Source organism: Plecotus auritus (assembly GCF_963455305.1).
Source record: "Plecotus auritus genome assembly, chromosome: 1".
NCBI lineage: Eukaryota > Metazoa > Chordata > Mammalia > Chiroptera > Vespertilionidae > Plecotus > Plecotus auritus.
Window position 1 is genome coordinate 192,421,170 of NC_137770.1, and position 17,641 is coordinate 192,438,810.

The 17,641-nt window shown below is 36.7% G+C and overlaps 1 protein-coding gene across 2 annotated transcripts in view; it reads right to left on the reverse strand.

The window, feature by feature from the left end:
* Window positions 1–17,641, reverse strand: part of COPS4 (COP9 signalosome subunit 4) — a 37,653-nt gene that overhangs the window by 9,022 nt on the left and 10,990 nt on the right. For both annotated transcript variants that reach the window (XM_080677134.1, XM_080677135.1), the window contains exons 3-7: window positions 15,930–16,081; window positions 15,272–15,375; window positions 10,028–10,181; window positions 9,720–9,870; window positions 3,890–4,060 (exon numbers count right to left, since the gene is read on the reverse strand). In XM_080677134.1, coding sequence (XP_080533260.1) covers window positions 3,890–4,060; window positions 9,720–9,870; window positions 10,028–10,181; window positions 15,272–15,375; window positions 15,930–16,081 — 732 coding nt within the window. The remainder of the gene's footprint in view (window positions 1–3,889; window positions 4,061–9,719; window positions 9,871–10,027; window positions 10,182–15,271; window positions 15,376–15,929; window positions 16,082–17,641) is intronic.

The window sequence follows — 17,641 nt, forward strand, 5'->3', positions numbered from 1 at the left end:
CCCAGCCTGTGTGGCTCAGTGGTTGACCATCTACCTATGAACCAGGAGGTCACGGTTCGATTCCTGGTCAGGGTACTTGCCTGGGTTTCAGGCTCAATCCCCGGTGGGATCCGTGCAGGAAGTAGCCGATCAATGATTCTCTCTCATCATTGATGTTTCTATCTCTCTAGCCCTCTCCCTGCTTCTCTGAAATCAATAAAAATTTGTACGTATTTTTAAAATAGGAAAATTATCTGAATACACATTTCCCTAAAGAAATACAAATGGCTGCCCAGCTGGAGTGGCTCAGTTGGTTGAGCATCGTCCTGTGCACCAAATGGTTGCCAGTTTGAATCCCGGCCAGGGCACATACCTGGGTTTCGGGTTTGGTCCCCAGTTGGGATGTATATAGAAGGCAACCAGTCAACATTTCTCTCTCACATCGATGCGTCCTTCCTTTTCTCCTTCCTTCCTTTCCTTCCTCCCTCCCTCCCTCTCTCTCTCAACAAGTCCTTGGGTGAGGATAAATAAATAAGATATACAAATGGCCAATGAACACACAAAAAGGTACTCAACATCATTAGCCCTCAAATCAATACCACTTCATACCAGTAGGATGGGTAAATAAAAAACACAGATAATAACAAGTGTGGGAGAGAATATGAAAAAGCTGAAAACCTCACACACAGCTGGCAGGAATGTAAAATGGAACAGCCACTTTGGAAAAACAGTCTGGCAGCTCTTCAAAAGACTAAACAAAATTATCATGACCCCTAACCCCACTCCCAGGTATATACCCAGAAAATTAAAAACTTATGTCCATATAAAGACTTTTACATGAATATTCACAGCAGCATTATCAATAGTAAAAAAAGTGAAAAATAACCTAAATGTCTATCAACTGATGAAGAAATAAATTGTGGTACATTCATATAATAAACTTTCAGTTGGCAATAAAAGGAATTGAAGTACTGATACATGCTACAACATGGATGAACTTTGAAAACATCACGCTAAATGAAAGAGGTCAGTCACAAAAGGTCATATATTGTATGATTCCATTTATATAAAACTAGAAGCCCGGGACACGAATTCATGCACTAGTGGGGTCCCTTGACCTGGCCTGCAGGATCGGGCTGAAACCAGCTCTCTGACATCCCCCAAGGGGTCCCGGATTGTGAGAGGGCACAGGCCAGGCCGAGGACCCCACTGGTGCATGACTGGGGCCAGGGAGGGACGCGGGAGGATGGCCAGCCAGGGAGGGACCGTGGGAGGGCTCCAGGGCGTGTCCAGCACATCTCGCTCAGTCCTGATCGGCCAGACCCCAGCAGCAAGCTAACTTACCAGTCAGAGTGCCTGCCCCCTGGTGGTCAGTGCATGTGATAGTGAGCGGTTGAGCAGCCTTAGCATATTAGCATATTACTCTTTGGTTGAATGGATGACCAAACACTTAGCATATTAGGCTTTTATTATACAGGATATCCAGAACAGGCAAATCTATAGAGCAGGAAGTAGATTACTAGCAATGTTCTACAGCTCTGGGACTATATTATGTGTCAAGACTCCTAGCCTAAACTAATATAAAAGATTGCTAGCCTAAGATTGTAATGACAGTAAACAAAAATGTCCAAGAAAAACAAACAAGGAAAGCAATAGGATTTAAAATGAAAGAGGAAGAAAACAAAACATCTGCTCTATCTATACAGTCCCATGTGACAAATTTGAAAGTCATTTTCATTCTCACAGATCCTAATGAGTATCCCTCTTTTAGAAAAGAATCATCTAACTGATTATATCTTTTTTTTTTCTTTTTTGTCATGGTCAGAAAGCTCAAAGTCAAATCTGAAGCTCAAGTACTAGTATATCAATTATGGAAAATTTTTCTTATTTAGCTTTTAACTTGTCAGATATCTTACAAAAAAAGAGTTAATGCTGCTCAGAAAAATGCACAAAATATAACTTAAAAGTAAAAGAGAGGAGCCCAGCAGTGTGGCTCAGTGGTTGAGCGTCGATCCATGAACCAGAAGGTCACAGTTCAATTCTCAGACAGGGCACATGCCTGGGTTGCAGGCTTGATCCCCAGTGAGGGGTGTGTAGGAGGCAACCAATCAATGATCCTCTTTCATCATTGATGTTTCTATCTCTCCTCTCCCTTCCTCTCTGAAATCAATAAAAAAATATTTTTTTAAAAGTAAAAGAGGTGATAAGCACGCAATGCAATATACAAATGATATAATATTGTACACTTGAAATTTATATAATCTTATTAACCAACGTCACCCCAATAAAATTTTTTTAAGTAAAAGAAACACGAGAGTAGTAACAATCAACACACACACACACACACACACACACACACACACACACACTATTTAGAGGTGGACTACAAATTTAGCAGCCAACCAAATTAAGAAAACCAATCAATTCATCAATTCACATTGTTTTTAAATAAGACAAAAACCAACTGCTCAGGAGAATCACAAGTAATCCTAAGACTGAAAAGGAATTTTTCCTTAGGATTTGCATAAAGAATATCCTATAGAAAAAAAAATATCTGCTTTAGGCAGAAAGAAAAGAATCAATTTGTTTCCTTCTTATAAGTGCAATTAAATAAAAGAAATTCAATAGATCAATCTAATCCCCTCACTGCTCTGGTTTAACTCAGGGAAGTAGGACTGGGTGAAGTGCACACCTTTCAGCCAAATTCTACAAAAATGACTTTTAAAAAAAAAAACAGCCATAACCAGTTTGGCTCAGTATATAGAGCATCAGCCTGCGGACTCAAGGGTCCCAGGTTCGATTCCAGTCAAGGGCATGTACTTTGGTTGCAAGCACATCCCCAGTAGGGGTTGTGCAAGAGGCAGCTGATTGATGTTTCTCTCTCATCGATGTTTCTAACTTTTTCTCCCTCTACCTTCCTCTCTGTAAAAAATCAATAAAATATATTTTTTTAAAAACACATAGCAAATTGTTTTATTTTTTTATTTTTTTAATTGATTTTAGAGAAAAAGAAGAAGGGAGGACAGTGAGAGAGTGAGACAGGGAGAGGAAGAGAGGGAGAGAGGGAGAGAAAGACAGATATGTCGATTTGTTGTTTCACTTATTTGTGTATTCATTGGTTGCTTCTTGTATGTGCCCTAACCAGAGATCTAACCTGAAACCCTGGTGTATCAGGATGATGCTCTAACCAACTAAGCTACCCAGCCAAGGCTCATAAATAACTCTTTAAAGAACAGCTAAATTATCTTCAGTAGGATGACAGTAAATCCAAAGAAGTGAGTCTAACAGATCTGCATGTTTATTTTAACCTTTTCCATATTTCTGATGTTTCTACATCTACATTTTAATCATGTGTGTTATTGATCTGAGCTACTTTAAAACCTGTAAAATAGCTGATGTTATGAACAAGCATCTATTAAAAATTTCTTTCCTGGCAAAAGCTATCTGACTTAAGCGAATACATCCCTTAATTAGGAAACATGACACCAAGTTCTATTCTTATTGGCAACAATTTCACCCTGAATAACCTTGGGCGAGCTACTGTGCCAAATTTTGTTATAACTAAAATTAGACTCGATAATTATTAAACTAATGTTTAAGATCAATTTAGGTACTTATCAAATGGTTTGAGTTTTTTAAAAACCAGTAACTATAAGCCTAGCCTATAATTCTTCTTACCACTTCCCCAAAATGCATAATTCCACAAAATGCTTCCCAATTGAGCTATTTTTATACTTCAAACCCCTATCTATATCTAATACTCAACCCCAGTCAATGTTTTTTTTTTAATCAAGTGATATATAACATCCTTGATTAAAGGGAGATGTCAAGATGCTTCAAATTTAATATACTTTCCACTAGCATGTACCTAAATATTCAATACCACATAGTTATAAAATATGATCATTACCATCAGCTGTAGTTGCTTTTTGGTGAGGCATTAGCATGGCAGCAAATTCTTGAAGTTGATTTCCTCTGATGATCCTATCGAGGTACATTTTCTCTAGGATACCATAAGCAGCAAGTTGCTGGCACCTTTCATCCTTAAAAAGAGTAGCTAGCATTCGAGAACGCTGTTGCCCTAAGGAAAACAAATGTGCATCAAACATTCTCACAACCTGTTTCATCAATGAAAAACAATCTTTCTTATGACCCCACTTTTGCTTACTAAAATAATTCAGTCAATTGTCATTATTTGCAATAGTTATCTATATATATAAAAGCCTAATATGCAAAGTGTCCCCTCAGGAGTTCAACCAACCAGGAGTTCGATCACTTGCTATAATGTGTGCTGACCACCAGGAGGTGGCGCAGAACTAAGGAAGGCCCCAGCCAGCAGCCGGCAGCTGGGAAGGGAGACCCCAGTCAGCAGCCAACAGCCACTAGGGACCCTACCTGTGTATGAATTTCATGCACTGGGCCTCTAGTGTTTTATAAAGTTGATGCCAACAGTAAATTAGTGAATACTCAACTGCTGTTCCTAGGAGAAATACAGGAATGTTGTGAGCCTCTAGACCAGGGGTCCTCAAACTTTTTAAACAGGGGGCCAGTTCACTGTCCCTCAGACCGTTGGAGGGCCAGACTATAGTTTTAAAAAAAAACTATGAACAAATTCCTATGCACACTGTGGGCCCGGGACAAGTCGGCTGCTAAGCAGGACAGGCAGTGGCACCCAGCGGGCCAGATAAATGTCCTCGGCGGGCCACATGTGGCCCGCAGGCCGTAGTTTGAGGACCCCTGCTAGACACAACATTTTTGTCAGCTAATCAATATGTAACCTTTGCTTTATGTATGTTTCTGTTTAAAAGCACCTTATCTATAATAATAAAAGCATAATATGCTAATTAGACCAGAAAGCTTAACGACCTTCCAGATGACCTTCTGGATGAAGCCAGAGCTGCAAGGGCCAAGGCAAGCCACTGCGGCTGCAAGGGCTGAGCCCCTTGCACAAATTTCATTCATCGGGCCTCTAATTTACTATATATTGTTGATTCATTAACATTGAACTCACGGCCTACACTAAAACTCATGCCTGAATAAAGCTTATCTAATACACGTATTTTCTCTATCAGGCACATCACAGACTTCCTTCACTTAAGAAAACAAGACAGTACTTCAGCACTAGCTTAGGGCCCATTTCAAACATCAAAATCACCATCAAAAAGCACAAAAACGTGAAAAACATAATAGTAACAGGCCACACAAAAAAGAACTTGTTTACAGCATGAGAGCGGAAACAAGGCAGAGCACTGCCTTAGTTAACTCCAGCTGGAAACATATTTTGGGAGACTCAAATCATTTGCTGTTCTGCACAAGTCTGCAAATGACATGAAAGCACCAGGAGTATTGATTTTGGAGTGACAAATTTTAGCAAGTAGGCAAATGCACAAATATGGAATAATGAGAAACAACGGTATATTCATTTGTGAAGATTAGGATATACACCAAAATGCAACAAGTGGTCCAAATTATACCTAATTGTTATTTTCTTCTTGCTTATTTGTATTTCTACAATGAACATGCATTCCTTTGGTAATAATAAAAAATTTTATAAAAGATGAACAAATATTTCTCTGATGGGAAATTTATACTTTCAAGAATCTTTAATTGGTGAAAAATTATGTAACAACTGATATTAAAAATTGAACTAATGGAAAGGATACTATGAACAAAATTTTTCTTTTTAAATGTACTTTTAGCTCTGTATTCTAAAGAGCCTAACCACAATGACACCCAGTAGCAAAAAGCATACCTAGCAATGATACCCAGTAGCAAAAAGCATACCTAGCACCCTGATTTTTCTATCTCCATTAAAAGAAAGTAGGGATCCTTGAAAAGTAGCTGATTTCAAGTATGGAAAGGAAAAATACAAGATAAGTCTAAAGGCATCTTTTTATGCTGCAATGCAGACAAGTATTCAAAGATTAATGGGGCCATGTCAAAAAGACATGATTTGGTAATACTTGGGATAATTGAACATCAGAAAGAACAATAAGTATAATAATAACACACTAAATACATAAAAAACAAAGTCAGATACACAAGAATATTATAGCAGTACTATTCCTAATAGCCAATAAGAAACTACCAAAGCCCTGGCTGGTGTACTCAGTGGTTAGAGCATTGGCCTGCAAACCCAAGGGACATCGATTCAATTCCCAGTCAAAGGCACGTATCTGTGTTGCAGGTTTGATCCCCGGGCCCAGTTAGGAGCATGTGGGAGGCAACCAATCAATATGTCTCTCTCACATCAATGTTTCTCTCTCTCTCTCTCTCTCTCTCTCTCTCTCTCCTCTTTCTCTCTCTCTCCCCGCCCCCCACCTCCATTCCCTCACTTCCACTCTCTCTAACAAAATCAATGGGAAAAATATCCTCAGGTGAGGATTAACAAAACTATCCAATAGGATAAAAAAAATAGTGGTAATCACATAATGGGATACTACATGAAAATGAAGAAACTATATGTAACAATATGGATAAATTTTATAAAGTTAAGCAAATGAAGCAGTTAAAACTAATATATACTAATGATTACTCTTGGGGGTGGGGGTGCAGCTAATAACTAGGAGAAAACATGACAGAGGCTTTCAGGATGATGGCAATATTTTGCTCCTTGTTCTGGATGTTGATTACATGATGATGCTCATTTGGGACAATTCATCAGGCTGTACAATTTTTATATGTGCATTCTTCTGTGTGTTTATTATACACACACAAAAATAAGCAGAAAAAAAGTCCATAGTGTGCCGAAACCAGTTTGGCTCAGTGGATAGAGCGTCAGCCTGCGGGCTGAAGGGTCCCGGGTTCGATTCCGGTCAAGGGCACGTAACTTGGTTGCGGGCGCATCTCCAGTAGGAGGTGTGCAAGAGGCAGCTGATCGATGTTTCTCTCTCATCGATGTTTCTGACTATCTATCACTCTTCCTTCCTCTCTGTAAAAAATCAATAAAATATATTTTTAAAAAAAGTCCATAGTGATACTAAAAAATAAAAAGGAGGAAAATAAAGAGGAAAGTTTTTATATAGTAGTCGCTAATAAATGCAGAACAGAATTAGCAAATTACCATTTTCACTTTATATTATAGAACATTATGAATGGTCCAGAAAAAATTATTAATAGATAATAAATTATCAACAGTTAGGAAACAGGATTTTTGTAGTGTCAAAGCAGCACCCCAGAAATTATTTACAAAATACAAAAGGAACAAAATACCTTTAAAATGGAATTTCTACCTTAACCAAATGACCAAACCCAGCATCACTAACTGTGGGACAAGCAGACATTATACGTTCTCTGATGTGATACAACTGCAAGGACAAAGCATCACTGAGGTATTCTTAATAGAAAAATTTTAACCTGAATCTAATCTAACCTTTGACTAACTTCTACTTTACAGGAAGTAATTGGGATTAAGGGATAAATAAACAATATATACAAAACAAATCTAGAGTGAAAAACATTCCACACAACAACTTCAAAGAGTCAGTATTATTTTTAAGTGAGAAAACTATACAATGTTATATGTTAATTATATCTCAAGTAACTTCAGTTAGGGGCGAGGAATCTATTCTAGACCAAAAATGTTTGAAGACTAAAAAGACAATCACCAAATGCCACACATGAACTTGTTCCTTGTTCAGCGGAAAAAAAGGCAGATATAAAAGATATTCCTGAGACAACTTGAGCAATGATGGACCAAATGCTAAATTCTACAGTGGACTCACGGTTAATTTTTTAAGGGATGATATTGTTATTATAGTTATGTAGAAAAATGTTATTATTCTTAGGTGATGCATGATGATATATAAGGAGGTAGTGTCATGATGGCCTACAAGTTACTTTGAAGAAAGAGTATACCTGCTAGATAATAAAACATGTTATGAAGCTATAATAATTCAAAGAGCATGGTACCAGTATATTCACAGACAGGCTAATTAATGAAACAATACTGTATCCAGAAATCCTACTATAATGTGCTTTAAATCAATAGGGTGAAAAAGATGAATTGTTCAATAAAGGATGCTAGGTCAAACGACTAGTCATTTTAAGAAAAAAAATTAATTTCCCTATCTCATTCCTTACACTAATATAAATCCAAATGAATTGGAATTTATAGGTAAATTTAAGTACAAAGTAGACTAAAGTAATCTACACTAGTGATTACTGTTTGAGAGAGGGAGTTGGAGGTAGTGAGCAGGAGAAGGCATGTAAGTCACAGCACAAATCAAGGCAGTGACATGGGTGCCAAACTGTATTGTGCCACGCACTCAACAGTCAAAATAAAAATAAAGTTTCACTTAAAATGTTCTTGCGGCAGTAAAAAATTATTTTTATTAATCTTGATACTTGAAACCACATCTTTTTAATATTTTATGTGATAAAATGGAAAATGCACCTAAAGCACTTCTGCTGCAAATGCAAGTACAATAGTTGTCCCCCAGGAAACACTGTGTGTTGAACTAGTTTCTTGTTTCTTTTTTCATGGAACATCATTTACATAAAATAATGACTGGTAAGTTAGTTTTTCAGACGTGGGTATTTGGCAGGCATTTTCTTAAAAATGAACAAAATGGCCTTGGCTGGTGGGGCTCAATTAGTTGAGCGTTCTCCTGTGCACCAAGGGGTAGCCGGTTCAATTCCCGGTTAGGACACATGCCCATGTTGTGGGTTCAATTCCCAGTAGGGGGCATGCAAGCAGCAGCCAATCGATGTTTCTCTCTCTCCCACCCCCTACCCTTCTCTCTATAAAATCAATGAAAACATATTTTTTTTAAAATGAACAAAGTGGCCCTAAATGGTTTGGCTCAGTGGATAGAGCGTCGGCCTGCGGACTGAAGGGTCCCAGGTTCGATTCCGGTCAAGGGCATGTACCTGGGTTGCGGGCACACCCCCAGTAGGGGGTGTGCAGGAGGCAGCTGATCGATTGTCTCTCTCTCATCGATGTTTCTAACTTTCTATCCCTCTCTCTTCCTCTCTGTAAAAAATCAATAAAATATATTTAAAAAAAAAAAATGAACAAAGTGATCCTATCACTATCAATCAACAGTATTTGTGGCCCCGATAAAATTCGAGTTTTCAACAACAACTAAAAAAACCACAGGAATTTTGGAACACGTCCATCTGCCACAATGAGCTTGACAGCTTTCCAACAATTAAAGAATTTTCTGATGAGATCAGTGGTAACATATTTAATAAACATTCTAAAATTATTTAGAAAAGCCATGGCTTAGAATTCTCAGCATTTCCTCTCAATGCCCTTTCTGCTTTATATGTTAAGTGATTTATATGATAAAATTTAGTAAAAAGAACAAAAAATAGCTTATTTATATTTATTGAAAAAAAAAGATAAATGCCAAGTCTAAAATTGAGGCTTGACGGTTAAAACAAAATCCCCAAAGCAATACATTAATTATATCACCAATCTCTAGAATTTAATTTTTATCTCCTTCTGTGTAATTCTCACTTAATTTTATATCCATGTTTTTCAGTGATATTTTAGAAGAATTAATTTTCATATTACCTCTTAACTATTCCTAATACCTGTGGGTAATAGACTAATACAATCATAATTTAAAATTTTAAGTTTGCAATCCATTTTATTGCTGTTTCTATCTAAATGTTTAAACTAAATATCCCATAATTGTATTAATAAGACATCCCTTTGCTAAATCCTTTAGTAGTAATGAACCTAAAATATTAAGCAAATTGACTGTTCATTAACACATAAATGACATGTTTACCTGCTGATGCTAAGATGGTACAATGCAAAGCATGTTTTAAGGCCTCTAGTCTTTCACTTTCGTGCACTATTGTCTTGTAAGAGAGCTCATTGTATCTTTGTGCAGCTTCAATGAATTTCCTTCTATAATCAAGAACACGTGCATAGCATACCTATAGGAGAGAAATGTTTTAATTAGGGGGAACATTTTAAAAGCAAAAAATAAAAAAAGATAGAATTTCTAATATATAATAATATTATGATGTTCTGGAGAATCTTAGTATAACAGGATTCTCCAATATAAAATTCTAAATAAGCTCATCTGTTTACCTTATAATGTATCTGTAACTGTTCATTGGTTGATTCATTCTGAAGCAATGATGCTCGATTTATGTAAGCCTCTGCCTGGACTGGATCATCATCCTCTAGATATAGCCTAGCAATCTTCAGGTATGTCTCCAGTTTATAATCCACATTGTACTGTCTAGAATACAACAGAAAAACACAAATGACTATTTTATCAAAAAAATTATTAGAAGTGGTAGATAATATTTTTTTTCTTTTTTTATTGTGTTAATATGATGGAATCAAGCTTTTTACTGCACTATATTATCGAAAAGCTAAGAAATATTTCCAAAATAAGTTCTAATGAATTTTTATTACTTTCGTCATCGTTGTTCATATTATAGTTTAGCTTCTTCTAATTCTCAGATAATCTTGTAAGTCAAAGACCTATCATATACTACTGGTAGGACTATAAATAAGTCCTGAAGAAAAAACTGGCAATATGCTCTCCAACCATCATTTGATCCTTTAAATTGGGTATACTCCTTACCCATTATACAGGGTGGGGCAAAAGTAGGTTTATAGTTGTGAGTACACTAAACACAGTATATTCTTGTATTATTATTTATTAATTATTGTATTATTTTTCCATATGAACTGTAAACCTCTTTTGCCACGCCCTGTATTTTACCTCTAGAAAATAAATCCCAAGAAAATAATCATGGACATGCATATATATGTATGTATAAAGATATTCATTTGTAAAATTATTCATAAATATCTGTAATGGGGGAAAATGGAAATCACTGATAATATTTATGGTATTCAATTGAGTTGAACACTGATAGAATACTATACAGTTATTACAATAATTATTACGTGATAATAGTCATCCTATATTTTAGCTAAGTTAAAAAACTGGATAAAACAAGATAGTAATAGCAATTATCTCTGGGTGGTGAGATTACAAGTGGTTTTCCTTTCTTCTTTATCACAGTGGTCACATTTTATGCACGAAATACATAACCTAAGACCCTACATAATCCAAAAATCATGTAATTCAAGATTAATCCTCACAGAAAAATTAATCCTATTTACCAGCAAAAGTGGTGCTACTATGTAGCAACAGAGTTTACAATTGACTTTGGCCCAGATTTGAAATTAATTCTTTACTTAATAAACAAATTCAACTTCTAATCACTTTTACTTTATTTTAACTTATTTAGAAAAGAACGAAATTTTAATTTTAATTTCTTTGGTATCCTCACAGTGTTACAGCACTATCAAAATGATAATTACCACCACTGCAAAGAATAATATCTAATTTTATATTTATTTCAACTACCAAAGAAAATATATCAACTGCTCTATGCTAAGGAGAAAATGCTCAAGACAGAATAAGACCAAAGCAATTAAGAAAGCCCCACCCTTTCAAAATATCAAAGAAAAAAGAATTAACAAGAGGCTTTAGAACAGGGGTGGGCAAACTTTTTGACTCGAGGGCCACAATGGGTTCTTAAACTGGACCGGAGGGCCGGAACAAAAGCATGTGTTTGTGTGAACTAATATAAATTCAAAGTAAAGGAGAGGAGGGGAGAGCAAGAGAACCGGATAGAACAGCCGGATCAGGCCCTCGGGCCGTAGTTTGCCCACGGCTGCTTTAGAAAGTAAAGCCTCTTGTTATGAAAGCCTACATATGAAAGCCTTTTTATATACTGGCTGCTTTTTCAAAGAGCATCACTGCCTAACAATTTAATAAATGCACTAAAGGCAATATGCCTGAAGTAATATCTGCCTTATCATCACAAATATTAATGGAGACAAAATACAGAATCCCTCATTCACCTGGCAAAAGAGAAGCAGCTGAATATATTTTTATATTTGCCTACTGAAAGGGGAAATGTGTCTAATAATACAATCAAGAGTCTCATACCTTTCAATCTTTTTGTACAATATACTTGGGATGAATATTTCATAAATACACATAAAAAGGCAAGATTGGTTGAATAAGAGTTACAAACCATAGTCTTAATTTTTTCTCATTGTTTTTCCATCTCTAGTATCTTTCTCTAATATCCCAAACCCAACAATTCATTGAACCCATTATGACCTCCAAACCCGAGATCCTATTACATTGCTATCTTCTTCCCCTAAAAGGCCTCATTTATCTCCTTACCTAGCTTAACTCTTTTAATCAATCATAATCATTGAATTACATATGCACTCATCTCCCTTGTCTCTCTCATGCTGTCATACTTGTTGGACAAAATCAAACTCCAGTTAAACCTAACAGTTCGCCCACTCCTTTCCTGCAACCATGAAACAGAACTCTAATGGAGAAAAATATTTAACCAATCTGACTGATCTCACTTTAATCACTACAACCTTCAAATGAGCCCTTAATGCTGCCAAGTATACTATACATTCTCAGTCCATTCACTGCCCAACTCTCCTAGAGAATATTTTTTTTATATCCTTGTCTTTCCTCAACCTTACAACTCCCATCCCAAACGACACTTCCAGCTGAGGACTTTGACTCCAACTTCACTAAGAATACTGAAGCAATCAGAATAGCTGCACAAACTCCACCACCACCTCATGAATAACTGCACCCACATACTCTGTGTTCCTGGCTATTACTATTCTGCCCACCGGGGAACCTATGGCAATATCTGCAGACATTTTTTATTATCAAAACTGGGAGTAGTGGTGCTATTGGTATCTAGTGAGTAGAGGCCCCTTATGCTGCTAAACATTTTGTAACACACAGGACAGCCTCCCCAACAAAGAGTCATCCTATCTAAAATGCCAACAGTGCCGCCCAGCCGGTGTGGCTCAGTGGTTGAGCATCAACCTATGAACCAGAAGGTCACGGTTCAATTCCTGGTCAGGGCACATGCCCGGGTTACAGGCTCGATCCCCAGTGGAGGACATGCAGGAGGCAGCCAATCAATGATTTTCTCTCATCGATTTTTTTCTCTCTCTCTCCCTCGTCCTCCCTCTCCCTGAAATAAATTGTGTATATGTGTGTATACACACACACACATATATATATATGTATATATTAGAGGCCCAATGCACGAAATTCGAGCAAGAGTAGGCCTTCCTTCCCCCAGCTACTGGCACCAGCTTCCCTCTGGCACCTGGGACCCGGCTTCGTCTGGTCTAATTAGCAGCCCCAGCTTCGTCCAGAAGGTCGTCTGGTCTAATTAGCATATTATGCTTTTATTATTATAGATAGATATACAGTATATGTATGTGTGTGTGTGTGTGTGTGTGTGTGTGTGTGTGTGTATATATATATATTATATATATATATATATTATATATATATATATATATATATATATATATATATATATATGATGCCAACAGTGTCAAGGATGAGAAACGGTGCCAAGAATAACTATCTATGCTCCTAAATAAAGCCTATCCCTCCACCAGATTCCTTCCCCTATTGTCTACTCCTGCAGAAATCCTCTCCACTACTCTCCTATATCAAACTTTTGCTTTCCATAGGATTATAAAAGCAAAAATAATCTCTTCTCTGCTATCATCTTCTACCCTATTTCTCGGCTCCCCTTGTGAAAACTTCCCCACAGAGTTGCCCATGACAACTTCTCACCATCTCCAATTTCTCTCTTCCCACTCTCTCTTTTTGTATATGTGCTGCCAAGTACTTCCATTCTTTTAAAAAACTTCAGTCAGGCTTTCCCGCTCACCAATTCCCCAAACAACTTTTGTCAAGATCACCAATGACCTTCACGTTACTAACTCCTGTGGTTAACCCTCACTCATCTTACTTGACCTATCAGGACCACAGTTGATCACTTGCTCCTTCTCAATACATTTTCCTCCTTTAACTTCTAGGACACTACACACCCCATTCTGGTTTTCTTTTTACCTCAACGGACAATCTTCATTTGCTGTATCTTCCTCCTACCCCTGACCTCTTAATGTTGGAGTGCTCCTGGCCTCAGTAACTCAGTCCTCTTCTCTATCTACAGTCCCTCCCTTGGAAATCTCATCCAATCTAATGGCTTTAAATTCCATCTATATATCAATGATTCATAAATATATACCCCTAGTCCAGACCTCTCTCCTAAACTCCAAACTAATATATTCAACTCTGTACAAGATATTTCCACTTGGTTACCACATGTCCGAAACAGAACTCTTGACCTTCCCTCAAAACCTATTCTTCACCACCCAGTACATGGCAACTCCATTTTTCCAGTTGTTCAGACCAAAAATCAAAACTTATCTTGGCCCTAACCGGTTTGGCTCAGTGGATAGAGCATCGGCCTGCGGACTGAAGGGTCTCAGGTTCGATACCAGTCAAGGGCATGTACCTTGGTTGCGGGCACATCCCCAGTAGGAGGTGTGCAAGAGGCAGCTGATCGATGTTTCTCTCCCATCGATGTTTCTAACTCTCTATCCCTCTTCCTTCCTCTCTGTAACAAATCAACAAAATATACTTTAAAAAAAAAAAAAAAAACTTATCTTGATTCCTTTTCTTACATTCCATATCCAGCTCTACCTTAAAAACATACCCAGAATCCAACATTTTTCACAATCTCCATTTCATCTGCAGTAGTGCATAAGATTTCCTAACTAATGGCCCTACTTCCATCATTGCATGCCTATAGTTAATTCTCAACTCAGTAATCAGAATGAATCTTAAAAATATAAGTCAGATCATGTCAGTCTTCTGTAAAATATGTTCCAATGGTTCCCCCTCATTTCACTTAAAAATACAAAGGTCTTACAATGGCTTACAAGACCCCACATAATCTAGTCCTTAGTACTCTCTGATCTCATCCTCTACCACTCTCCCCTTTGCTCACTCCATTCCACCCATAATGGTCTCCTTGCTCTTCTTAAAAAACTCCAAGCATGCTTCCATTTTAGGGCCTTTGCACTAGCCATCCTCTCTAAGAGGATCTACTAGTACTCTTCCCTCAGAGAGCTCACAGCCACACACTTACCTCCTTCAAAAATCTGAGAAGGTGATATCAGGATCACCTACCACTCCAATCACCCTACCACTCCAATCACCCTATTTAATGATACAACCTTACTTTACTTTTCTCCATAGGCCTTATCACCTTCTAATATACTACAAAATTTATTTATTTATTTATTAAATTGTTTATCATCTGCTTCCAACACTAGAATGTAAGGAAAAACATAAGCAAACAATTATACATATCCTTTATATGTTATGTGTATGTGTATATATACATATATGGATACATATATCCATCCAATATCCACTATTTATTATACTTTTGTCCTGTTTCCAAAGGAATTCCCACCAACACTTGGGCTGCATTTCTCCAATCTTCTTCTTTCTCATATATGGATGCAAGATGCTGTCTTATGGAAGCAACCTGAAATAGTAGGTACACATGTTATATCAATTGCTATTATTTAACTAATTAAAATAAATAAATAACTGTATTGTAACAATTGTCTCATTCAACATAGCAAGCTGGCAAGTATAATTATTAAAAATTTACCTAGACCACCCAAATTTTTCTATGAATTTTGTATTGATAGAATAACAAAACAGTAAACTGAAATAGCACATTATTACCATAATGTGGATTATGGCAATAATGTAGTTTAAATATGAAGTTTTGCTTTTAGTTACTGCATAGATAATGCTGGAGTTTTCCTATATTTTCAGCATGATTAACAATTTAAGTGATTTTTAAAAACTGTCTAAAGAATAATATTTGGTGCATAAAAGTGTAATAAATAAGCAAATATCAGCTGGAGTTACAATATCCTAATATTTATTTTATTATATATTGTAAAATGCTGCTTAGCGCAATTTTGACAAAACGAAAATGAATGATAATCTCCTTTGAAAATGTAATAATATCTCTCAAAATAATTACTACTATCTCAAGTTCAAATATCACTGCTCTAGATTTTTTACCTGCTCCTCAAATGAAATGACTCTAGGCTGGATCTTTTCCAAGGTGAAATGATAGATTTCTTTGGCTGTGCTATCAGGCAAGTTAGGGAGATGTGTGCAGAAATCAGTCAGCAACTGCCGAGAGATCACAAGGCTGACATTCTCATTTACCACTTGTCAAAAAAATAAGAAATAAGAAAGCATGAGTAATTTATAAATTTTTTATTAAGCAACCTTTACCTAAAATTAATACTAAAAACTGTATGTATTAGTGCAACCTGCAATGCATTATTCCTGATTTTCACACCCCTATCATCCTATATTACAGAATAAATTTTATTTGATTACATAATGACTTCAACAAAAGAGTAAAACTACCATAATTTCTCTAATAAAAATACAAATGGTTGACAAAAAGTTTTAATAGCTGAGCATTTTATGTTATTCCTTTCTCTTCTTTATTTTTATACGAAGCAAAGGCACAGAAATACCCCCATTTTTATTTATGTCTTTATGTCCCACCTAGCTACAAAAAGGAGTTAAAGAAGAAAACGGTGAAATAATTTTCATGAAATTTAATAAAGCAAATAGTGATGGTGAATACCACCTATATTTTCCAATAAGAGCAACAAATAAGAACTTAGGTCAGCACAGGGAGCGGGCCTAAGCCATCAGTCAGACATCCCCTGAGGGCTCCCAGACTGCGAGAGGGCGCAGGCCAGGCTGAGGGTCCCCCCCAAGTGCACACAGGCCTCTAGTATATTATAATGTATTAATATATTAATCAATTTATAATATATTATTTGGAATTCATTATTAAATACTGGTTGTAACTGAGAAAACAGTTTCATTACAAGTGCCATTAGACACAAAGCTGTTAAAAAGAAATTACTATACAAACTAGCACTTATCAGGGAAATACAAGTAAATACGGACAATAAATTAGAAAAATTAGTTTCTAGTCTGGGCTCTGCCACTAACTGAATGTCCCTGGGGGGTAAAAGTGACTTAATCTTGACTTTTTTTTTTACAATATATTATACAAGAATAAAGCCGAAACCGGTTTGGCTCAGTAGATAGAGCATCAGCCTGCGGACTAAAAGGTCCCAGGTTCGATTCCGGTCAAGGGCATGTACCTTGGTTGTGGGCACATCCCCAGTAGGAGGTGTGCAGGAGGCAGCTGATCGATGTTTCTCTCTCATCGATGTTTCTAACTCTCTATCCCTCTCCCTTCTTCTCTGTAAAAAATCAATAAAATATATCAAAAAATATATTATTTTTTTTTAAAAAAGAATATATCTAGCCAAAACCGGTTTGGCTCAGTGGATAGAGCGTCGGCCTGCGGACTGAAAGGTCCCGGGTTCGATTCCGGTCAAGGGCAAGTACCTTGGTTGCGGGCACATCCTCAGTGGGAGGTGTGCAGGAGGCAGCTGATCGATGTTTCTCTCTCATCGATGTTTCTAGCTCTCTATCCCTCTCCCTTCCTCTCTGTGAAATATCAATAAAATATATTTAAAAAAAAAAAAAAAAAGAATATATCTATACTCTGCAGTCACAGTTATTAAAAGGAACCGGTATGGTAGATATTATATGTGAAAACACACTGTAAACTGTAAAGTACTATCAAGTATTGCTGATATTGTTAATGCAGTATCAATTAGAGCCTGAATTCTGAGTAATTTTCAAGATAACTGAAATCAGGGAGGTGAGGAGAGTGTCTTGAAATATGAAAA